The 25699-nt window shown below is 41.9% G+C and overlaps 1 protein-coding gene across 1 annotated transcript; it reads left to right on the top strand.

Annotated features, from left to right (window-relative positions):
• The first annotated feature begins 19318 nt into the window (after positions 1–19318).
• On the top strand, positions 19319–20987 carry LOC114683134 (late cornified envelope protein 1A-like). Its single transcript, XM_028857308.2, has 2 exons — positions 19319–19422; positions 20335–20987. The coding sequence occupies exon 2, from the start codon at positions 20358–20360 to the stop codon at positions 20775–20777; it is 420 nt and encodes a 139-aa protein (XP_028713141.1). The 5' UTR covers positions 19319–19422; positions 20335–20357; the 3' UTR covers positions 20778–20987.
• Positions 20988–25699: the final 4712 nt, after the last annotated feature.

Genomic DNA, 25699 nt, shown 5'->3' with positions numbered 1-25699 from the left:
TCTAGTGGGCAACCAACAACAAAATTAATAGCCTGTATTGGGGAGGGGTCCTCAGAGGCCACCTTGGTTAATTATTTGTAGGAAGGTAGACCACTCCTGATGTTGGGAGTTTTATCTAAATCACTTTGTGACTTCTGGGAGCATCTTTGGGTTACTACTACCTCTCAATCAGCTATACCTGCTTACTGAGAGATCCTTGGCCTGGACATGATTTCCAACTGTAGTATATTGTCTTGAAGGCAAGAAATGTACACATACTTCTCGGGGGTGGGGGTGGGCGTGCAGGCAATGGTGGTGGTGACAAGGCCTTACTCTTGGGACAAGCTCAGTCTTTTTCACATGCACTGCTATGTTAGAACTCTGGCCTTACACAAATCTTGTCATATTTGATTTTTGATAACCCAAACAGGACCTTTCCTATCTCATAAAGACCATTTCTTATTATGGGATTCAGCAAAGCCACAGAAGCCCCATACCTGGTCCTTGTTGAATCAGCCACTTTCTTAACCCTTCTGGGAACACAGTCCTACTTGGCCCAGTGAACTGGGCTTCAGACACTGCCTCACTCATGCTCAACTCTCTCAGAGACACCGGTTCTTCCTCTATTGACCCCTAGTACCTGATATCCATAGATACCTCAGCTGGAAATAACCAAGTATCCCTCATGTTGTCTCAGATTATGATATCTTTGTCTTATCCAATTTCCACACTTCACCACTCAGACTGATCCCATCTCCTCCCAAGACCCACAAGCTCGTGAGCTGTGCTGTGAGAGTCTCCTATTTCTTGCTTCTTTTCTAGTTTAAGCAGTTCATGGGCATAATATTCTCTGATTATCAGTTTCCTGTACAGTTCCCTACTATAACCCCTATTATGGATAGATTTTACCTTCCTATATATTAAAAGTCAGACATGAGAGGCACAATCTGTAACTTCTACCTTATGCTCTCCCTCTTCACTATCACATTTTCTACATGGATTCGAATTTTCAAGAAGAGACTTGTGATGGCCAATCTTGTTTGTCAAGTTGACTGCATCTAGAATCAGCTAAAACCCAAACAACTGGAAACTCCTGTGAGAGATTTTCTTGACAGGGTCATTTGAGGTGGAAAGTTCCATCCTAAATCTGGTATCTACCTTCTCGTGGACACCCACTCAAGATGACATAGAATAAGGAAGTTTCTACTACTTGTCCTCACTCTCCCTGGCAAGTTCATCCATCCTGTTGCATTTCTTTACTGGCACTAGAACCTACTTCTTTGGGATTCCAATGTGGACTGAAGACCAGCTGCGACATCCATCCTTGTGGACTGAACAGATAGATTCCTGGCTTTTTCACGGGGCGGCAGCGGCGGGGGAAGGGGGGGGCACAACACCACGACGACACTGTTGCACTAGCCAGGCCACAGCCTGTAAGCCACTGTACTAAATCATATATAAATGTGAATGTTTATATTCATTCTATCAATTCTCATCTCCTAGAGAACCCTGATTAATACATGGTTATTTAGCATAAATCTAATTTGTATTCTTTCCTTTATGTTCCCCAATCCTACCATAAGAAATAGTAAGCCAACACTATCTTTTTCTCCTCCCTCTTTTTCACTTTTCCTGCCAATTCTAAGGCTAACCAGAGGTTGGTGTCTATCTGTCTTTTTTGTAATTGTTATTTCTCCTTTATCCAGGCAAGCTCTTTCTGGGGCAGTTCAGCTTCAGTTGTATGCCCAGAGCAAGGGCCATGCAACTGATATAACTAACAGCCTGCCCAATAAGACCCTGTCATATGCGTGCTACTTTCAGGGACTGTAATATGTTCTGTAGCCCATCTGCTGTTTTAAAGACACACTTATGTTCATATGGTGGGGCAACATTCATGAAGGAGGCTTGTCATTCTATGCCACACAGCTGAAGACAGCCACCCTTCAGACGAGGTGGCATTTAGTTGCATGTGTTTTCCCCATAGCAACTCCTATGTCATGACCTTCTATATCACACAGGGAAGGATGACCATATTGAGATTGCTTCTACAGATGCCCCACTATTAGACAGCTTAGCTTCAGCAGAGAGAGACACTCCAAGAGCTTCTCCCAAACTGATCTTTATTTCTGTCACTTCCCATGCTGGGCAAAAAGTGTTATGTGAACTTTACCTGAAAACACAAACAAACATTTATTCACTTTAAATATGGCATCAGCAGCAGATCAAAGATGATCCCACATACATATAACTTGGTTAGCCAATGAGTTCACTATGATTAGCATGGATGAGGGGCTACTTATAGGAATATAGGCAACTTATGATTGGCTAGAGCACTGAAGAAAATTCCTCTCTCCTAACAATAGTGAATCAATCACAAATCCTCAGAGAGAATAATATTGACTGCCTATATCCTTGCCTGACCTCTAGCCAAGCAAATTTTATTCAGGGCTTGTGCATAATCACAGTTGCTGAGAGCTCAAGAGGACACCAGCTATATCATGGTTAGAGTCTGGCATTCCACAAGTGTCAATGAGGCCCTTGTTATAAATTCAAACACATCTTATGAACTTACCAAAGCAGAGACATCAATGGGCTCTGTTCTAACTAGTCCTCCAGTGTTTCTGTTGCCTAATAACATTTGGTCATCATTGAATCAGTGAAACACCCTGTGCAGGTACACACACACACACACACACACACACACACACACACACACACACACACTATAGGTGGATAGTGTGCATGTGTGTATAAGCACACGTGTCTATGCATCACCTTACTTATTTTACTATCTGTATTCTAATTCTCACAATAGATGGGAATTATTATTGTGTTACTTTCGAGAGGAAACCTAAGCATGTATATTTTAAGTGACTTGCCAAAGCCTTTTGAGCAGGCTTGGCCTACAGTCTTTATACTTGTTAACATGGTAACATTAATCTTAGCAACATTGCCATCCTCTTCCAGAGATCTTTCCAATATCGATCACTTTTCTCTTTAACATACTCCTGGAGTTTTCTTGATAAAACAAGCAACTTCAATCAGTTTCACATTTGCCTCTTCTCTTAAAAATCCAGACTGCTGTTTACAGGTTCCCCTCCTACCTCCCTAAAATCATTCCCGAGGGACTCTGTGGAACCTTAATGCAGAACTGGCTTTCCTCCCTCCTGTTGACCCTCTCAGCTCTCCCTTATAGCTCATCCCCATTCCTTTGGGTCAGCCAACAATACCTAGAAATACTCTTTCTGAGATCCCCAGTGGCCACACTGGCCTGGGAATCAGGTATGCAATTTTCAGTCTCCTTTTGAGCCTCCATTATGATCCGTCCTATCTTATCCACAGCCCTGTATCACAAATACAAGAACAATCAAAAAGGTTATCCAATATGATCGAGTAGACTTCATCTCAGAGAGGCAGGAATGGTTCAACTTATGAACATCAATAAATGTAGCCCACCACATAAGCATACCTAAATACAAAAACTACAAAAAACCACATTAAATGCAGAAAACATCATTGACAATTTTTTAACATCCCTTCATTTTACAGGTTCTAAAGAAACTAGGGGATACAAGGGACATGCTGAAGAGGCCTAACTTAACATTATTGCAGCCATGACAGGCTGCAGACTAACAATACTGGGACTAGGCCTCACCATTATAATAACCAGGAAAACCCACAAACTGTGCCCTGTGGGGGACCAGTCAGAATTGAGACAAACAAGTACTAGATGCTCCAGAACATTAAGCTTATTGTACATAACTTGTATATAGGTTGCCAATTTCCTTGCAGCAATACCAGTACGAATCACTGTTTGACAAAACTGTTACCTCACTCCTGCCCAGTCAGGAGCTCAGCCCTCACCTGATTCTGGAATTTCTCCATCAATCCTTGACTGCTTAAAAACTGCCATAACTGAGTTCAGGGCTCTCCCTGATCCAACTGCTGTGTCAAAACAGACAGAGAGCCCAAGCTCTAGCTTGCAATAAAGGCTCTTTGCTCTTGCATATGAACTCAGATTCTTGGTGGTCTCTGTGGGCTCGTGACATGGGCATAACAATACCTCAGCATAATAAAGGCAATTTATAACAAGCCCTCAGCTAACATTAACCTAACTAGAGAGAAACTCAGAGGAGTTCTACTAAAATCAGGAACAAAACAAGGATATCCACTCTCCATATTTTTTCAATATACTACTTGAAATCTTAGCTAGAGCAATAAGACACTGAAAGAGGATCAAGGAGATACAAATAGGAAAAGAAGAATTCAACGTATCTTTCTCTACAGACAATATGATTTTATACATAAAAGACCCTAAAAAATTAGCAGGAAACTTCTACAAGCTACTGATAAACACTTTCAGCAAAATAGTAGAGAACAAAGTCAGAATACAAAACCCAGTTAGCCTTTGTAATATATAACTGACAAAAGAACTGACAAAGAAATCAAAGAAATGATACTTTTCATAATAGCTTTAAAAAAAAAAACAATAACAACAGAACACTTGGGTAACTCTAGACAAGCAAGTGAAAGGCTTTTATATTGACAACTTTAAGAGATTGAATAAAGAAACTGAAAAAGATATCAGAAGATGGAAACAAGCCCATACTTAATGGATTGGTAGGATTAATATTATAAAAACAGCCATCCTACCAAAAGCAATCTATGGATTCAAAACAATCCCTATCAAAATCTCAACACAATACTTTACAGATCTTGAAATGCCAATTTTCAGCTTCATGTAGGAACATACACAAATAAACAAAACAAAACAAACAAGCAAACAAAAAAACTCCAAACAGGATAGCTAAAGCAATTCATAATATTCAAAGTACTGCTGGAGGTATCATCATCTCTGATCTCAAGTTGTACTACAGAGCTATAGTAAGCAAGAATACCATGATGTTAGCATAAAAACAGACACATTGATCCATGAAATCTAGTTAAAGACCCAGATATAAGTCCAAAGACCTATGAATACCTGATTTTCTATGAAGAAGTCAGAAATATACACTGGAATAAAGACAGCATCTTGAACAAATGTTGCTGGTCAAACTGGATGATTTCATATAGAAAAATGTAAATACTTCCATATTTATTGCCCTGCACAAAACTCAACTCCAACTAGAACAAGGACCTTAACATAAGACTGGATATTCTGAATCTTACAGAAGAGTAAGTGATTAATAGTCCTGAACTCATTGGCAACAGACACCAATAGCACAGGCACTAAGAATCAACAGTTAGTAAATGGGACTTGGTGAAACTGAGATGCTTCTGCATGATAAAGTACACCATCATTCAGACAAAGTGCAGACTACACAATGGGAAAAAATTTTTAACAATTACTCATCCAACAGAGGATTCATACAGAAAATATATAAGGAATGAAAACAACAGCAAAGGTGTTCATCAAGAAAATAAATAACCCTATTAAAAACTGGGATGCAGAACTAAACATAATATTCTCAAAAGATGAAACACAATGGCTGAGAAACACTAAAATGTTAAACATCCTTAGTTATCAGGGAAATATAAATCAAAACTACTTTGAGACTTCATCTTATACTAGTGAGAATGGCCAAGCTCCATAAAACAATTGACAGCTCATGCTGGAGAGGATGTGAGAAAGGGGGCCCCTTAGCCATTGCTGATGAGAGTACAAACATAAAACTAGTATGGAAATCAGTGCTCTGATTTGAGAATTGATCTACCTCAAAATCTATGTATACCACTCTTGGGCATGGACAAAAAGGACTCTACCTTCCACTGTAGACATACTTGCTCATCCATGTTCATTGTTGCTTCATTCATAACAACTAGAAACTGGAAACAACCTAGATGTCCATCAATTGGTGAACTGATAGTGAAAAAGTGGAATATTACTCAGCTATAAAATGCTGGGGAGTGTCTTTCCGTATGCTGTGAATATATGCTGTTCCCATTGGTTAATAAGTAAGCTGCTTTGGCCAAAGCAGCTTAGAGGCAGATGGGAAATCCAAGGAAAGAGGAAAGAGAAAGGCAGAGTCTAGAGAGAGATGCCAGCTTGCCACCCAAGGAGCAATATGCTAGCAGACTGGTAAAACCAAGGAACACATGGCAAAACATAGATAAATAGAAATGGGTTAATTTAAGACATAAGAGCTAGCTAGCAAGAGGCCTGGCATAGACCATACAGTTTGTAAATAATATTAAGCCTCTGAATGATTATATTATATTTATAAGTGACTGTGGAACTGTGGAGACAAGTGGGACTAGTGAAATGTTCCAGCTACAAAAGGTAGAGTGGGGGAGGGGCCAGACAGCCATCCTAGGAGCCACATGTAATGGGATGCAAGTAAAGCTACAAAACATGTAGCGATATATAGATTAATAGCTATGGGTTGAATTAAACTGTAAGAGCTAGCTAGAGGCCTGCCATAGGCCATGCAGTTGATAATTAATATTAAGCCTCTGAGTGATTATTTTATAAGCGGCTGAGGGACCATGGGCTGGGCAGTACCGAAGAAACCTTCTGGCTACATTTTGCTGCTCAACATAGAGCAAGAGTTTCCACCTAAAACCTGAGAAAACTTAAAAAGAGATTTTAAAATTGTAATGTATAATTAAAAAATACAGATTAATAATTAGTCATCTATGATAACCACACTTACGGTCATGTTAGGTAAATTTTCTAAGTATACATAGATATATTTCAATTAGGTAGGTAATCTTCAAATACTTCAAAGACTTACAGAATATGGCATTAAAAATGTTTTAAAAACTTAAACTTTCTGGACAGTGAGACATGTCTGCTCCTGGAAACACCGATTTACTTCAAAGAAGGTGATGGGCATCGAAGACTCTCTATATGGGGTTTGCTTTCCTTACGGCAAAAGTTAGCCATTTGGGCAAGAAACTGTTCTTGCCAGGACTGCTTGATAAAATGTTATATTGACTGTACATGCAGAACCATGGGAAAATGACCACTAAATTTTGCCAAAACAAGGTGAAATGGTCCTTCACATTCCTGCTTTGCAGAGAAGACTTCTAGGTATTCTGCAGGACACAGGGAGAAACAACTGAGAAACGCTAAACTGATAGGCTGATGATGCCCCAATGTTACAGAAGAACTTTGGGTAACTGTCCAGGCAGCCAGCTGTCTCTGTCATTCTAGATTTTTGGAAGTTGCTTACAAAGTACTTCCTGTCTACTTAGGTGATATCATATCCTTCTGAGGTCTTTGATGTAGTTGAAGACCTGATGGTTATAATTTTCCTTGGTTATGCTAAAAGATAAATTAGATATGAAACTTTAGACTCATAAATATAGGATAGATGGTAAAATATTTTCTTTAATTTTGTCAAATACAGATAGACTAGATATTGTGACTTTAATTCTTTCTTCATAACTCTTTGCTATATATAATTTTACTATATTAAAGCTAAAACCTCCCTTTTTGATTAGATAGAAAAGGGGAAGTGCTGGGGGATGTCTTTGCATAAGCTGTGAATAAATGTTGTTCCCATTGGTTAATAAATAAGCTGCTTTGGCCCATGGGAAATCCATGGTGGGAAATCCAAGAAAAGAGAAAGGCGTAGTCTAGAGATAGACACCAGCCTGCCGCCCAAGGAACAACATGCCAGCAGACCAGTAAAGCTATGGAACATGTAGCAAAACATAGATTAATAGAAATGGGTTAATTTAAGATATAAGGGCTAGCTAGCAAGAGGCCTACCATAGGCCAAACAGTTTGTAAATAATATTAAGCCTCTGAATAATTATTTTATAAGTGGCTGCGGGATTGCAGGGCTGCGAGACTACAGGGCTGGGTGGGACTGAAGAAAACTTTCGACTACAGTTAAGAAAAGTTAAATAATGAAATTTTCAGGTAAATGGATAGAGCTAGAAAAAGAATCATTCTGAGTGAGATAACCCAGACCAATAAAGGACACATATTGTATGTTTTCTCTTATATCTGGATCTTTAAGCCTTTGATAAGAGTGCTATAATACATATAACCACAGAAGTTAGGCATTGAGTTAGGGGTAAGGGAAGGGAGTGTCTTAATTATGGTTACTATTTCTGTGATGAAATACCATGACCAAAAGCAAGTTGAAGAGGAAAGTGTTTATTTGCATTATACATACATATCCCAGGTACTTGTAGAAAGTCAGAGTAGGAACCTGGAGGCAGGAGCTGATGCAAAGGAAGTGAACTGCTTACCAGCTTGGTCCACATGGCTTGCTCAGCCTGCTTTCTTATAGAACCCAGGACCACCAGTTCAGGGGTGGCCCCACCCACAATGGCCTGGGATCTCCCACACAAATCACTTATTGAGTAAATGCCCTACAGACTTGATTACGGCCCAATCAATCCTATTAAGGGGTTTTTCTCAATTTAGGCTTCCCTACCTCCAATAACTCTAGCTGGTCAAGTTGACATAAAACTATCCAGCACAGGGGGGATCTCTTGTGAATGAGAAATAGGATATATAGCTATGAATGGAGAAGGGCGAGACTGGAGCAGGAGGATTAAATAGGGAGAGGATGGAAGAAAGGGTTATGAGAGGGAGTACGTGGAGAAGCAACTTACACTAAGGGTCATTTGAAGGGTCATATTACAATCGTCTACTGTAGAAGCTTCTTAAAATATATACACATTTGAAAGAAATCTAAATGGAGTCACCAAGTAATAGGAGAGACAATGCCCTATGCAGACATCTTTCACCACCAAATGAAACATTTGGTGCCAGGAATGGGTAACATCTAGTTGAGTCATTGGTCAAAGAGACCGTATGGAAACTTTCCATCTCAAGCGATTGCCAAGCCTATTGATGTCTCTCCACAACTCAGTGGTAAGCCCTGTTGCTGAAGACAATACCTACATATCTCACTGAACACAGAGAAGTCATGGTGGTAACTAACTAAGCCTTCATCCCTACTAACTAGTATTCATGGTACTACACTCTACCAGAAGAGAAATGTTAACACCAGCCCAGCTCCAAACGATGAGATTTACAGCAGTGACCTGCCTACATGATATGCTGGCACAATAGTGGCACAAAAAAAGTTGGAGGCGTAACCAGCCACTGTCTGATTGGATGTAAATCCTACCCCATGAAATTGAATCTATGTACGACATTGCTTCGTCAGCCAAGTCCCTGAGACTAGATAGGTCATGGACCTAGGGGGAAACCAGATAACATGGTCTGCTAAAGGAGAAGAGCAATCAAATCCTCCTAATGGCATTCCAGATCAGTGCCTTGCTCAGCCATCATTGGAGAAGCTTCTTTTTGCAAAAGATGTGAGCTAACACAGACACCCACAACTGGACCATGTACAGAGGGTGAGAAATTTTGGAGCACTCAGTCCTAAATGAGGAGTTTTCATAAAATCCCTCCCGTGAGGACTCAGGGAGCTATGCAGAAGAGGAAGCAGAAAGTTTGTAAGAGCCAGAGGGGATGGGTGATGCCAAAGAAACCGTGTCTTCCAGACACACAGGACTGACACACATATGAACTCAACAAGACTCTAGCAGCATGCATAGGGCCCACACAAGTTCAAGCCAGATGAGATCCCAGACTTTCTGGGATTCGATGTGGGAAGATGTTAGACAACGGTAGAAAGGAGAAATCTCTGATCGCAGTGGTAATTCTCCTTGTCTCCTGTCATGTCCAGAAAATACTGTCCCACAGCAGTCCCCCACTACCTCTGTCTTTTACACACTGTCCACAGCAGTCCCCACTACCTCTGTCCTTTACATACTGTCCCACAGCAGTCCCCACTACCTCTGTCCTTACACACTGTCCACAGCAGTCCCCCACTACCTCTGGCATTTACACACTGTCCTACAGCAGTCCCCACTACCTCTGTCCTTTACACACTGTCCACAGAAGTCCCCCACTACCTGTCCTTTTCACACTGTCCACAGCAGTCCCCACTACCTCTGTCCTTTACACACTGTCCCACAGCAGTCCCCACTACCCTGTCCTTTACACACTGTCCCACAGCAGTCCCTCACTACCTCTGTCCTTTACACACTGTCCACAGCAGTCCCTCACTACCTCTGTCCTTTACACACTGTCCACAGCAGTCCCTCACTACCTCTGTCCTTTACACACTGTCCACAGCAGTCCCCACTACCTCTGTCCTTTACTCACTGTCCACAGCAGTCCCCACTACCTCTGTCTTTACACACTGTCCACAGCAGTCCCCACTACCCTGTCCTTTACACACTGTCCACAGCAGTCCCCACCACCTCTGTCCTTTACACACTGTCCACAGCAGTCCCCACTACCTCTGTCCTTTACACACTGTCCACAGCAGTCCCTCACTACCTCTGTCCTTTACACACTGTCTCACAGCAGTCCCTCACTACCTCTGTCCTTTACACACTGTCCACAGCAGTCCCCACTACCTCTGGCATTTACACACTGTCCACAGCAGTCCCCACTACCTCTGTCTTTACACACTGTCCACAGCAGTCCCCACTACCTCTGTCCTTACACACTGTCCACAGCAGTCCCCACTACCTCTGTCCTTTACTCACTGTCCCACAGCAGTCCCCACTACCTCTGTCCTTTACACACCTTCTCACAGCAGTCCCTCACTACCTCTGTCCTTTACACACTGTCTCACAGCAGTCCCTCACTACCTCTGTCCTTTAAACACTGTCTCACAGCAGACCCCCACTACCTCTGTCCTTTACACACTGTCTCACAGCAGTCCCTCACTACCTCTGTCCTTTACACACTGTCCACAGCAGTCCCCACTACCTCTGTCCTTTACACACTGTCTCACAGCAGTCCCTCACTACCTCTGTCCTTACACACTGTCCACAGCAGTCCCTCACTACCTCTGTCCTTTACACACTTGTCCACACAGTGTCCCCCACTACCTCTGTCCTTTACACACTGTCCACAGCAGTCCTCACTACCTCTGTCCTTTACACACTGTCCATAGCAGTCCCCACTACCTCTGTCCTTTACACACTGTCCATAGCAGTCCCCACTACCTCTGTCCTTTACACACTGTCCACAGCAGTCCCTCACTACCTCTGTCCTTTACACACTGTCCACAGCAGTCCCTCACTACCTCTGTCCTTTACACACTGTCCACAGCATCCCCCACTACCTCTGTCCTTTACACACTGTCTCACAGCAGTCCCTCACTACCTCTGTCCTTTACACACTGTCCACAGCAGTCCCCACCACCTCTGTCCTTTACACACTGTCCCACAGCAGTCCCCACTACCTCTGTCCTTTACACACTGTCCACAGCAGTCCCCACCACCTCTGTCCTTTACACACTGTCCCACAGCAGTCCCCACTACCTCTGTCCTTTACACACTGTCCACAGCAGACCCCCACTACCTCTGTCCTTTACACACTGTCTCACAGCAGTCCCCACTACCTCTGTCCTTTAAACACTGTCTCACAGCAGTCCCTCACTACCTCTGTCCTTTACACACTGTCCACAGCAGTCCCCACCACCTCTGTCCTTTACACACTGTCCCACAGCAGTCCCCACTACCTCTGTCCTTTACACACTGTCCACAGCAGTCCCCACCACCTCTGTCCTTTACACACTGTCCCACAGCAGTCCCCACTACCTCTGTCCTTTACACACTGTCCACAGCAGTCCCTCACTACCTCTGTCCTTTACACACTGTCCACAGCAGTCCCCACTACCTCTGTCCTTTACACACTGTCTCACAGCAGTCCCCCACTACCTCTGGCATTTACACACTGTCTCACAGCAGTCCCCACTACCTCTGTCCTTACACACTGTCCACAGCAGTCCCCACCACCTCTGTCCTTACACACTGTCCACAGCAGTCCCCACCACCTCTGTCCTTACACACTGTCCACAGCAGTCCCCACCACCTCTGTCCTTACACACTGTCCACAGCAGTCCCCACCACCTCTGTCCTTACACACTGTCTCACAGCAGTCCCCACCACCTCTGGCATTTACACACTGTCTCACAGCAGTCCCCACCACCTCTGTCCTTTACACACTGTCCACAGCAGTCCCCACTACCTCTGTCCTTTACACACTGTCTCACAGCAGTCCCCACCACCTCTGGCATTTACCTACTGTCTCACAGCAGCCCCCTGTAGGCAGAAGTTTCTGTCCTGCCAGCAGCTCTGAACAAACACACTGAGGCTTATATTAATTATAAATGCTCGGCCAATAGCTCAAGGCTTGTTGCTAGCTAACTCTTACATTTAAATTAACCCATATTTCTTATCTATGCTCTGCCATGTACCTTTTCTCAGTACGGCATGCCCATCTTGCTTTGCCCTGCTTCTGTTTGCAACTACCCTGACTCTGCCCTTCTTCTTCCCATCATTCTCAGTTTGGCTCTCCTGCCTAACTTTATTGCGTTCAGCTATTGGCCAGTCAGCTTCTTTATTAAACAAATCACAGCTACAAATCTTCACAGTGTACAAAGGGATTATTCCACAGCAGTCTCCCACTACCTCTGCCCTTCCAAGGCTGTCCCACAGCAGTATCCACCACCTCTGCCCTCTATAATCTTTCCACCCTCTCCTCTGTGATGATCTGTAAGACCTGTGGGTGGAAGGTCTGATACAAATGTCTGGGCTGAGCACTCCACAGTGTCTTAGTCACTGCACTTTAACCAGTTACATATCTCTTATTGATCACCATTGACTACAAAAGGAAGTATCTCTGATGAGGGCTGAAAACTCCTCTAATCTACAAGTATAACAAAAAGTACTGTAAGGACAGTTTGGTTTTATGAGAAGTTTATGTAATTACCCATATGTGGAGTTAGATTTTGCTTTCCTCAGCCACTACTTCCCAAATGCTCAGAACCAGGCTATATGCATAGATGGGTGATGTGGAGTGTGGTTTGTTAGAGATGCTCTTACTGGTAGATAAGAGCCTAGCTGTGAAATATCTGCCCTTTACCCAGACATTGCACAGACATTCAGAGGGAGAAATTTCACATTCTACAATTTGTTCTATCAACTAAGTATCCTTGGATACATAAACATGCCTGCCATGCATAGAGAACAGCTTAGCTGTTTATATTCAGATGATGTAGTAACCAAAAGACAATGTGCATGCGGAAACCTTGTTGCTAAGTGGTGGAATAGTTGGATGGTGATCAGACTTGGTACATGGCCACAGGCTAGTCCTGTGTTGTGGCATGACTCCATGGTACAGAGGATCCACAATGTGGTGACTGAGATGAACCAGGAACATGGTGGGTGATTGGTGATTTTTGTGTTTCCCATAGTCAGGGACCATCATAAGTTTATTTCTCTAAATATGAGGTTTCCTAATCTGGGAAGTGAAACTAGATGTATAGACTCAGGAAGAAACAGGCTTTGCCTAATCTACCTGTCATGTTCCTCATGCTCTGTCATAGGAATCTTAATGTCTTTCCCCTGTTCTCCAGAGTTATGCTCACTAAGACCTTGCATCAACACATCCACTCATGTAACAAATATTTACTGGCACTTGGCTAACTGCCAGAAAGTGATTGATCTTGGAGGTGCAATGGTGAGCAATGTAGATAACATATATGATCCGAGCTTTAGAATGGGAGGCATGGGGTGTCCAATGGGAGGAGAATGTAGTAGACCAAGTGTTCAGGAAGCAACTGCACATCATAGATGGAAGCTGAGTTTGGTGAGCGAGGAAGGAGGAAACTGCTCCAGGAAGGTGTAACAACAGTCATACTGTCAGCATGATTTAAAGACAGGCGGACCAGGGAGGGAGATATGGCTCCTTATTGGAGAAACATCTTTCCTGATGCCTAATACTGTATGGAGATGTCCTGATGGTTTCAGGACTCAGTTTCCAGTCCTGCCCCAACAATCTTTTTATCAGAAAGTTGAGGATACACTGTAAGGGGAAGTGATCTAGATTCTAGGTGTCTTCAAGTTATGAGAGAGGACTGAGGTGTAAACTGCTGACCCAATGTGGATTAGAATCATAGAAATGATGTGAAAGAAAAAGAAAGATTAAGTTCAATATGAAAACCCAATTTAAGGTTGAGGCTAACTGCACTTATTTATGAGTCACTCTGTATACAGTTGCATGAATGAAGAAAGCTTGGTTGATTATAATCTTAGTAAAAGCCAACGGTGGAATTGCCTGTGCTACACGACGATGGGCCTTTGTTCTTAACAGCTATGCTAAGCCTGATGAAGTTGTTCTTCTTGGCTCTGGCAATGCTTCTTGGGCCCTGTGTTTAGCCTAGGCCAGTGTGCACTAAACATCACATGAAATTGGAATCCTTCCTCATATTTCCAGTAACTTGAAACTGTGCTAGTAATTACTCCACTGAACAGATGGAGAAGTTGATTGATATCTCTGAACACACATCTAAGAGCTGTCACTGCTAGAGTCCAAGCTTATGATTATTATGCTCTCAAATTTGGTCTGCTTCCCATGAAAGGAAAACTACTGTTATATTCTCAAAGGAATAATATATTTATAGTTTCTGTTATTCAAATTAGCTTCCATTCAGAAAACAAATCAGCCACCAGGTAAAACTTGAGGAATTAAATTCTACGAAAATAAACCAGCAAAGGAAGATTCTAGTTAGAAATCGGGGCAGTGGGAGAGAAGAATTTGGAAATGGAATGTGTCATTTATCCATGCATATAAATATTGAATTTTATTTTGTGCCACTCATTATTCCTATAATAGGATAGATAATGATAGCCTGGGATAGACCAGTGAACAAAACACAGATTCTGGTTATCAAGGAATTGAATGTATAGCATAGGAAAATGCATAATAAATAGACACATTGTTAAATTATATAACAGATTAAATATACAAGCTGCATTGGAACTAAAGATAATTTAGCAATATAGCATTGGGGATGATGAGTAAGAAATCAAGAAATCATAAAAATGTAAAGACCAAACCAAATGTGTGGGACAGAGGGGCTCACAGGAAGACAGAACTGTGAACCAGAAGCAGTGGGTATGGTGTCCTAAAGTACAGGTTTGAACTCAGCACCACCCTCAAACGTTGAGAGGTCTTGGTGTTGGTGATTTTCCTAATACTCAATTTCTGATTTATAAAATGTGGCTAACAAGCTGTACTTTTGGTCTGGATCACAGTGAAGATGAAATGAATATAATTTAAAATATTTCACATATTATCAAACACTAAATATATTTTTGCTTCTGGCAATGAAATATTACCCCTCTGAGGAGAAGAAGAGGAAAGAAGCAATGCTTGGAGAAATGTAGGTTGGATAGGGGAGGCTGGCCACCGAGGGAAGCCAAGCCCTGCCACAAGCAGAGCCTGAGTGAGTTAAAGGGATGTAGATATGAGGATTGAGAGAAGCTCCAAGGAGGAAGAATTTAAGGGTTGAAAGTTTGTTGAGAAGAACAGGGATGAGTGAGTTGGTGTGGAACACAGCTTAGGAAAACTCCAGGTCTAGGAACAATAAATGATTCATGGGGCAGGAAGTTCAAGTGCTTTCCTGAGTGCTCAATGTTAAAGGGGGGGGGGATTGTGAATGTTCATCTGCACTTTGGTCTTGCTTAGCAACTTTGCCATTAGAATGGTTCTCTGGATCAGCTAAAGGAGACAAAATACCACAGTGGAGGCCTTGTGGTCAATTAGGAACACTATTTAGTGTTGCACCTGGGTTGGATCCTTAATCAGGCAGGTATCCTGGCTTTACATGGCCTAGAGGAAAAGGCAGGGCTTAGCAATGCTAATCATCCACTCCCATTGATCTCACTAGCATTCTTCAGAGGCTTGTTTTGTTCTATTAGTAACATTGGAGCTGCTTCCAGTGTGCATCATCTCATTCCTCTCACAGCAATGCACAGCTTCTCATTTCAGCTCATAGGGTCTAAGCTCTGATACCAAGAATGGGGGAGGGTCTCAGGAGCTTGGGAGGCTGAAAAAATTTCAAGGCATGGCAGATAAATAAACATGGCACACTTTATTTACTGGCACCCAAGCTTTAGAATGGCACATGTGGGCCACACACAGATAGATACAAACACACTCAGGGACCACTGGTACACAGGCCCAAAGACAAACACGCACTGTTAGGCTGGTAGGCTTGAAGGCCTCTACAGAATCTCACAAATGGGGCATTTTTGCCAGGAATAGCTGTCTAACAGACTATGTTGTTGTTTATTCTTGGGTTCCCCAGACATTCAATGCCAATCATTTTGTGCTGACTCATACCTATCTACCTTATTAGTCATCTTGGCCCATGCCAGATAGCTGTACCAGCACTATATTGTCTAAGTATAAACTGGCCCTATAATGGCCCTCTGATATCCTGCTATGGGATGGATTTCTGGTGCCTGGCACAGTGTTTAGGAGAATCTCTGATCCCAAAGATGACAGCTATAATGACCAAATATGTCTCCAAGTTGTTCAATGCCAAAGAGTCAAGTCTTGAACTTTCTTCTTTCCCATCCAAACCTCCAAAATAAAAAGGCTCTAAAATGTAAACAGCAATACATTAAATACAAATATGTAGTTAAAGAGTTAGGAATCTACAGAAGGCATTTGTTTTTAATCCAAGGAAGCTTCAGGCTTATCATAGAATGATAGATTATTTTATAGTAGATTATTATACATGCTTACATTCATTACCTTTAGTTAAAAATGAAGGCATGATCCAGCTATATAACTCTTGAGCATATAGACAAAATAACTGTGTATTGTACTGCAGAGGTAACTTGTTCATCCGTGTTCATTATTGCTCTATTCACAGTCTCCAAGAAATGGAAAAACCCTAGACATCTATCAGTTGATAAGTAGATAATAAAGATGTGGTAAATTTACACAATTGAAAAAAAAAAAAACAAAATAGTGAAATTCACAGGTAAATGGATGGAGCTGGAAAACACTATACTGAATGAGATAACCCAGACTTAGAAAGGCAAATGCCACATGTCTTTTCCATATGTGAATGCTAGCTTGAAATCTTTTTTCTTTAAAATTATCTTTACATGATTAAAATACAATTACACAACATCCTCCCTTTCCTTTCCTCCCACCAAACTCTCCTATGTGCTCCCTTACTCTCAAATTGACTGCTTCTTTTTAAATTATGTTTACACACACACACACACACACACACACACACACACACACACAATAATATACATCAGGTTATTTTCTTCAATTTTTGCATTTGTGTGTATATGGCTTTAGGCCTACCATTTTGTTTTGGATAACCAATCAGGGGCCTCATCCCTGGAAAAGTCAATTCTCCCCCTCTCAGTAGTCATTAGTTGCCTGTAGTTCTTAGTCTGGGGGTGGGATCCCTGGAGATTGTCTCCTTCTTTGTTAGCAGGTGCATTGATAGTGTCATTATCCAGGTCTTGTTTATGTAGTCGTTTCTAAGAGAGACAGTCACATAGCAAACTTCCTGGTATTCTGGCTCTTACAATCTTTCCACCCTTCTCCCATGATGTCCCCAAAGACATACATGCAGAAGCTCTACTGCAGATGCACACACACACACACACACACACACACACACACACACACACACACACAAGTGTACTGGGACTGGGTTTCCAGCATTCCATTGATCTTTGCACTGTGTCTAGTTGTGGTTTTCAGCAATGGTGTCCATTTGCTACAGAAAGAAGCTGATTTGATGAAGGACGATTGCTACAATAATCTGTGGGTGTAAGGATAAGATTTAGGATTTAGTTAAGGAATTTTGCTGGTCTAACAGATTGGCAGTAGTAGATTCAACTGAATTATTTTATAAAATCAGTTTTTATGAGCACCACGTTTATTACTCCTGCCCCTTCATCTTCCTTCCAACTCTTCCTTCCTCTCCCAAATTCATGATCTCTTAAAAAATATATCATTATTATATGTTCTCTCTCTCTCTCTCTCTCTCTCTCTCTCTCTCTCTCTCTCTCTCTCTCTCTCTCTCTCTCCTGAATCAGTTTAGCTTTGCTTATATGTGCATGTGTCCAGGACTGACCACTTGGGATTAGACCTGAGGGCAACTGATGCTCCTTCTCTCAACAGCCCCTGACCACCTTTATCTCTGGGGGAGACCAAGTGGAATTCCCCTTGTCCCCACTGGCCTGTCAGCTGGTCGTCATCATGGTGGTGTTCTTATTCAGGCAATCATATTATTGAGAGTTCCTGGGTGCATTTTCTCTGTCATTTCCAGAGGACTTTCTGGGCTTCTGGTTCATAGAATCTTTCAGCCCTCTCTTTCATAATTTCCCCAAGCTTAGGTTTAGCAATTGCATTGCAAAAGTATCCGTTGGAGATAGGCATTCTGTAGTTACACATTTTCTGCAATTCCACCAATTGTGTATCTTTAATGGGCTCCATCTGTTGTACAAAGAAGCTTCTTTGATGAAAAATGAGAACCACACTTCTCTGTGGGTATAAGGATAAGTTATTTAGAAAACAGATATACATTATATTGGTTTAGGAACTTAGCAGTAGTAGGTTCTCCTCTTGGGTCTATGGCTTCTCCAGACACAGGTAGTTTACAAGCCTGAGCATGACTTCCCTCCTACTGAGTGGGCCTTATGTCCAATTAGACAGTTATTGGTTGTCCACAAGATAAAAAAGCCACTATTTCACCACTGTGGATATCTTGTCAGTCTAGTCACTGTACAGCTGGGTAGGACAACCAGTTGTTCCTCTACCTTGGCAGCTTCTGAGACTATTAAAACCACTCCTCTGGGAAGAGGCTTCCAAGTGGGCTCCAGCTTGATTCCTCCAAGCCCTGTGTACAAAATGCATCATGCCTTCAGGAACAGCATCTTACCTTCAAATTCTGGAAGGCAACTAAAGGCAATGGTAATAGCCCACATTGCTTTGAGAGACGGTCCTTGGACTCCCCTGACTGACAACTCAAGAAAACATTTCTCATATGTGGTACTGAGATGTTTTTTTTTTTTTTAGGGAGTCCATGGGCTCTTGGGAGAAGCATTATCACCAAGTAGTGTAACTGCTTTACACACACACACACACACACACACACACACACACACACACACCTCAAAAGTGCATTTTCACATGAAGCCACTAGAATCAAAGGTTTAGATGAATAATTACTTTTATCTAGCATGGACAGAAAGAAGGAATTGGGAGGACCAGAATATTTAAGTATTAGCACATTACCAGGGTGGAGGAAAACACTGGAATGAAGGGTGAAGAGGCCTCCTGGAATGGCTCATCCACAGCTTCTCTCTAAGCATTCCATATCAAGCAAACACATTCCTAGATGGGAGCAGGCAGCCTGAGCCTAGTGCACAGTGGCAGGTGAGGAACATCCAGTCATGACTTGTCACAGTCACGTGGGCCTTAGAAGGCAACCCTCCATGCCCAAGCCCTGTCTCATGTGCTGAGGGAAGAACTTAAGAGCAGGATAAAAAGGCTGGTGGCCAGAATACTTCCATCTCCTCACCTCTTGAAGTGTCTACAGAGCCTGTGCTGTGTGTCACCAGGTAAGTGTCCAGAGAACAGGAGCAGGTGCTTCTCCAGGTCAGAGCAGGAGGGAGGCCATATATGCTGTAAGAAGCATTAAATTGTGATGAGAGAGAAGTAGGGGAGTGGGTATTTCAAAGCAGAGAATGAGGTGTAATTAAAGAGGATTTGAGATGTGTGCTACATTTTCAAAGAAATTCAATTACATTCTGTTGTTTGGTGTGTCTCTCTGGCTTTGTGGAAAGTGGGTTACTAGATTATGTAGGGGGCACTGGGATACAGTCTTGAAAGCCAGCCATGCTCATTTTGTGGAAAGATGCACTGAGGACCCTGATATTAGGTGGAAGAAAGAAGAGCTGCCTGATTAGTCAGCAGGAAGATTGCTGTGGGGAGCCTTGAGTGGGGAGCCAGCAGGTCTGGAAACACCTCAAGAGGCTGCCTGGGGACCATCTCAGGGCCAGCAGTGGTACTTCTCTTTAGTTTCTTCATGTATAAATTGATGGTTACAAATCGACCCTTTTGCACTTAGTGTTTGCTACATTTGTGCCAAATCAAGTATTTCTGAAATTTCTCTAGAGGAGTGTTTTTGCTCTTTTTTGAAAGAGCTTTTCAACTTGAAACTGTTTTGAGTATTTTCAGAATTTTGGCTGATGTGATGGAGTGAGTTTACTGACTGGACATTCAGGAGATTTTAGTGATTAACTTCCTTGGTATATCAGGAAACTGTTGCTTAACACATTCTAAATGGAGTTTGGCCTGTGGTACTGAAACACAGCGCTCAGTAAACAATGAAGACAATCAAAACCTCATAACATGCTTTTCCTGTGTCTGATTGGAAGACTTACGAGGGAACTAGAAATGAAGCTGAAAAGACAAGAGTAGACAAGGTGGTCTTGGAACTCGGGTCTGACATGTGTGTGACTCTCCCACAGCTCCTGAGCACTCACCAGCCGAGATGTCCTGCCAGCAGAACCAGCAACAGTGTCAACCCCCTCCCAAGTGCGCCCCCAAGTGCCCTCCCAAGTGCCAGACACCAAAGTGTCCTCCCAAGTGTCCTCCCAAGTGCCCCCCTGTGTCTTCCTGCTGTAGCCTGGGATCTGGGGGCTGCTGTGGCTCCAGCTCTGGGGGCTGCTGCAGCTCTGGGGGTGGTGGCTGCTGCCTGAGCCACCACAGGCCCCGCAGATCTCTCCATCGCCATCATCACAGCTCTGGATGCTGTAGCAGTGGTGGCAGCAGTGGATGCTGTAGCAGTGGTGGCAGCGGTGGATGCTGTGGCAGCAGTGGCAGCAGTGGATGCTGTGGCAGCAGTGGTGGCAGCGGTGGCTGCTGTGGCAGCAGTGGCGGCAGTAGCCAGCAGTCTGGGGGCTGCTGCTGACTTTGGCTGTGAGGACACCTGAAGAGCTGTGCAAGAGGCAGCCGTGTTCAGGAGACCTAGCCCCACTTGCTGTCCTGTCCTTCTCCTCCTGTCCTGCACGTCCAGATCACTACAGTACTGAAGTCTAACTGTGGAGGTTCTAAATTTGTTCTTGGATTGCTGCCTCCCTTCTGTGTTACATAGGAATAAAGACTTCCCCCATGATCCTTACCAGACTCTTCTTTGTTTTGCATCCCCAGAGGTCTCCCTTGGCAAGGATGCATCAGCAATGTACTGACAGCATGTTGTGAGCCCAGATGCCAAAGGCCAGGCTCTCTCCTTACTTGGGAAAACCTATGTCAGGGAAACGTATGTTTTAACATGGGTGAGTTCCTCCAGGGAGGATAAGCAACCACACAATACTCACCTTGGAGACGAAAATGTGTCTCTTTGTTGTTCTTTTCCAGTCCCCCTGGGCTAAGACACTTTTATGGGGACTAGCAGATCCTTTATGGCCCAGGACTCCTTAAGTATGGGGTCCTTGTGAACTTCTCTTGTCTTTTCCTTTTGGCTCTCTGGTGAATCTTTGACTCAGTGTTATGCAGTAGCGACTGGGTGTGATTTATTTTTCTCCCTCCTTCATGAGAATGCCTCCTTCTCAAACAGGGAATTCCCCACAATTCCCGTCTGTTTTGGAGTCCAGGATCTTAACATATCTGAACAATACAGGAAGCTCCTGATCCTCTCTGTGAACACCATTCCCTGCTTCAGACTCTGTTTACTGGAAGGAGGATCCCCGGGGTGCGCGGTTTCCAGAGCATGGTCCAGAGGGGTGGGATAGGACACCCATCTGCTCATTCCCTGAAGACTGCTCCTTGTCCTGTTCTCTGCATGCTGACTGTGAATTGTTACAAGGGCGCCCCTAACTGGGTAGTTCCAAACAAGCAGGCTCATGAGCCACGAGGCCCTCAATGCACACCACCTAGTACTTAAAATATCTGTGAAGACGAGACCCTGTCCCGTCTACTCTCAAAAATCAAACAGAGGCCAGAGGGGTTTAGAGTTGTCAAGATATCTGCCATGACTGATATATGCTGTCATAATAACTGTCATGGCTGACCCACGGCAGCTCTTCTTGTGGTGGAAGTTGCGGAAGCACAATTAAGGACCTTGATAAATCCTTGAGATTCTATTCCTGCTCCTTGCTTCTTTGAAACCCAAGGATAACACTTCACTTCGACAGATCCGACCAGATAAGGAGGGTTGTTTTAAAGTCCTTTTGACTTTCAGTCTAGTAAAGTGCAATTCCTTTAAGTGAAAAAACTAGATCTTATTCCCGAAAAAACAAACAAACAAAACAAAACAAAAAACAAAACCCCCAAAAACCAAGAACAGAGGCAAAGGGAGTGAATAGATTACTCAGAAAGACACCCATTGTGTGAAGTAATATCAAATATGTTAACTGGGGTATCATGTGTTAGTGGAGTTGCTTAATAAATAAAAATTTAAAAAATTATACAATATATTCTGGTGACACTTTCTCCTCTCTAACTTCTCCTGGAAGGGTGGGCAGAAAAGATCCAAATAATAAATAAATAAGACACAAAAAGCTAAACTTAAAAAAGTAAAATTAAAAGGGAAAACAATATATTACATAAAAATAATTTCCAGTAAAGAATGAAATTTTGAAGTAATCAAAAAGCACGACCCAGGCTGGACAAACTATGTTCACTGCACAAAAGAAACAGAAATAATATTTATGAAAATTCTGGTGAACACATTTCTATTTAGATAAAATTTCCAATAAATCCAAATAATAAAAACAAAGCAAAAATAGAAGTGTCAAAATACCCACTATAAAATAATCAGTAAATGCTTATATCTATAAAATAATAGAAAAGCATCAGTGAACAGATAGAAAAATGTCTCCCTACACTCAAGGGCTGAATTTTCTGAATGGTTTTCAATGAGTAGCATTTTACACAAAGTATATATTAGTTATGCAAGCATTACACTTCACTGAAAATGTTAAAATCAGATTTTTAAATTATTTAATGATAATTCACAAAAATTAAAGTTTTAAATTAGAATATCTTGGTTTGAATTTTTTTAGGTTACACTAAGATATTTGTAAATTGTCATGGGACATTTATACTCAAAACTTATATTTATTACATGACTAAATTTTTGCTCATTAACCAAATACAACATAAGCATTTTCATATACTCAATGTCCATCTTCTCCATCTCATTAAAATATAATGTCTTTTACAGGGTAGGTATTTAAAAATGTGTGCTATAATTTACATATCCTGGTTCTAAACATTGTACGCTTGATGAACCTGATGCACACTTGTTTTCCTATTATGGAATCACTTATAAAATATTATATTTATCTGTATGCTATAGTTACCTTACCACAACCACACTTATAGGCATTTCAGCAGTTCTAGGACTACTTATGACCTTTTCAATTGTCTTGCAGTTTTCCTCATTATAAGTTTCCTTTATCTTGTCCACATATAGGATACCTTCTCTAGGCAGTATGGTGAGGAATTAAATCCTGAGTTCTGGACATGCATCCATTTAACTTTGCAATGTGGTATATACTGTAGTGTAATTTACACACCATTAATGTAAAGGAGTTGCCTGTTGCTCCGCATCCTAGGAACTTTTTCTAACATTAGATGCTTATGTGATTACATTGTTTATAACTTTCTCATTATTGCTGTATTATTTGTTTTCTGGAATAAAAGTTGTTTACAATATGCATTACTATACATGTACTTTGTTGCTACTAAAAATGCATCTTTAAGTCTCTCCTTTCACTAACACTTTTAATTATACAAACTAATGGATTTCATCATGACATTTCCTCACATGTATAGAAAAATCTTGATCATATTCACCCTGCAATAAGATCCTGTACTTTTGCTCCCCATTGCTCTCCCCTAGTCATCAATTATTTTTTCATCAACTTTTTTCTTTTCAAATGATGTAAGAATATTGGCTGAGCTAACTATTTCTAGTTTGCTACTGGGGTGTTTTTATACCTTTTATACATCCCTGGCATTCTTTTCATGCCTTAGATGAAAGTCCCAGATATTCCAACACTGCAAAAGAGTACTCTCATTTTTTGTTTTAATTCTTGTGCACACAAGGCAATATGTGTTGAATAATTTATCACATGTCATGCAAGATTATTGTATCAACCTATTTTCATACTAGTGAAGCATAGATATCTAATTCCATAATTTTCTCCATGACTTTGGTGGTGTTTGTCAATTTCAAATGATGCTTATTTATCAACAACCATGAGACACAATGTGATATTTTGGTTCATATATGTTCTGAAATAAAAATAAAAAAGATAAAATTTTTAAAAGTCCTGACATGACATTATGAGACAAGGAAGGAGTCATTGAGTTTGTTTTTTGTTGGCCATCACTGCTGGTCATGCAGTCTACCCTTTAGAGTAGTTTGTTTCCCCAGTGGGACCTAGAGAAAACTAAATTTCCATTTGCAAGTGGTTATCAGTAGGAGACAGTTTCACAGTTTGGAATGGGGGGCATGTGTCTACTCCTTCAAGCTCTAGGACTCTGGTGCAGACCTGTGCAAGTCCTGTGCATGCAGCTCAGTCTCTGTGAGGAGTTCATAATTTCTTCAATCCTGTTGACTTAGAGGCCATGTTTCCTTGGTGCTCTCCATCTCCTCTGGCTTTTATATTCTTCCTACCACCTCTTGTTTAAGATTTCCTGAGCCCTGAGGGAAGGGATTTGATGGAGACATCCTGTTGTAGGGCTTAGTGTTCCAACATCACTCTCACTCTCTGTATATTATATGGCTGTGGGTTGCTGTATTTGTTCCCATCTGCTGCAGGGAGAAGCCTCTCATGATGGCTTAGTGGGACACTGATCTATGAGTATAGCAGAATGTCATTAGGAGCCATTTTATTGCTATGCTTTTTTACCTTTTAGAACACTAGTATTTAGTTCTATCCTAGATCCCGGGGATAATACTAGTCTTAGGTTCTTGGTCCCTGAAACGGTGTCAGGTATAGGTTCCATCTTGTGGAGTGGACCTTAAGTCAAATCAGACTATTCCCGTGAGCTTTGTGCCACCATTGCCCTATCGTATCTTGCAGGCAGGACATCATTGTAGATCAAAGCACTGAGGCTGGGTTGAGATTTATGTTTCTCCTTTGATAGCATGTAGAATACCTTCTTGTACTAAAGAAGATTACATGTAGGGGTGAAGATTCTATGTAGGCATTCAGCTCAACCTCTCCATATGCAATGAGTTGTGTAAGTATTGTCTTCAGTAAGGGGGCCTTTGTGGAGAGAAACCTACAATCTTGGCTGGTTTGTTTGGGGATTTCTGTGGACCTCTTTGGCCAACAACTCAATTAGATGCAACCTATCCTCCATACTAGAAGCTTCATTTGGTTACAAGAGATAGCTCAGGGGGCACTGCTTCTCCCATTGTTTTGTGATTTCATTTAGATTGCCTTTGTATGTGTATATAGTTTAGGAAGCTTATACTGTTTTAGTTTCCATACTACCCCTCAAATGCCTTTAATTTTAGATGTCTTCCCCTCCCATATTCCCTTCTCCCTCCTGCTCCTCTTCCCTTCTCACCTGACCCTTCTATTACAGACCCTCCCATTAAATCTGTAACTATCTGTTCTATTTCTCTTTCCTAGGGAGATATATCTATCCCCCCAAATCCCTTACTCCATACCTAACTTCTGCAGTTCTATCAGTTATAGCTTATTATTCATTTAACAGCTAATATCCACATATAAGTGAATACATAACATATTTGTCTTTCTGGGTTGTGGTTACCTCATACAGGATGGGTTTTTTTTCTATTTTTTACCCATGAATTTCATGATTTCCTTTTTTAATAGCTGAGTAATATTCCCTTGTGTAAATGTACCACAT

The sequence above is a fragment of the Peromyscus leucopus genome, chromosome 6 (assembly GCF_004664715.2).
Source record: "Peromyscus leucopus breed LL Stock chromosome 6, UCI_PerLeu_2.1, whole genome shotgun sequence".
Lineage (NCBI taxonomy): Eukaryota > Metazoa > Chordata > Mammalia > Rodentia > Cricetidae > Peromyscus > Peromyscus leucopus.
This window is presented reverse-complemented; position numbering and strand designations above follow the sequence as displayed.

Bases quoted from the DNA above. Each gene is read 5' to 3' on its own strand.
- LOC114683134 (XM_028857308.2), top strand. From the start codon at position 20,358: ATGTCCTGCCAGCAGAACCAGCAACAGTGTCAACCCCCTCCCAAGTGC.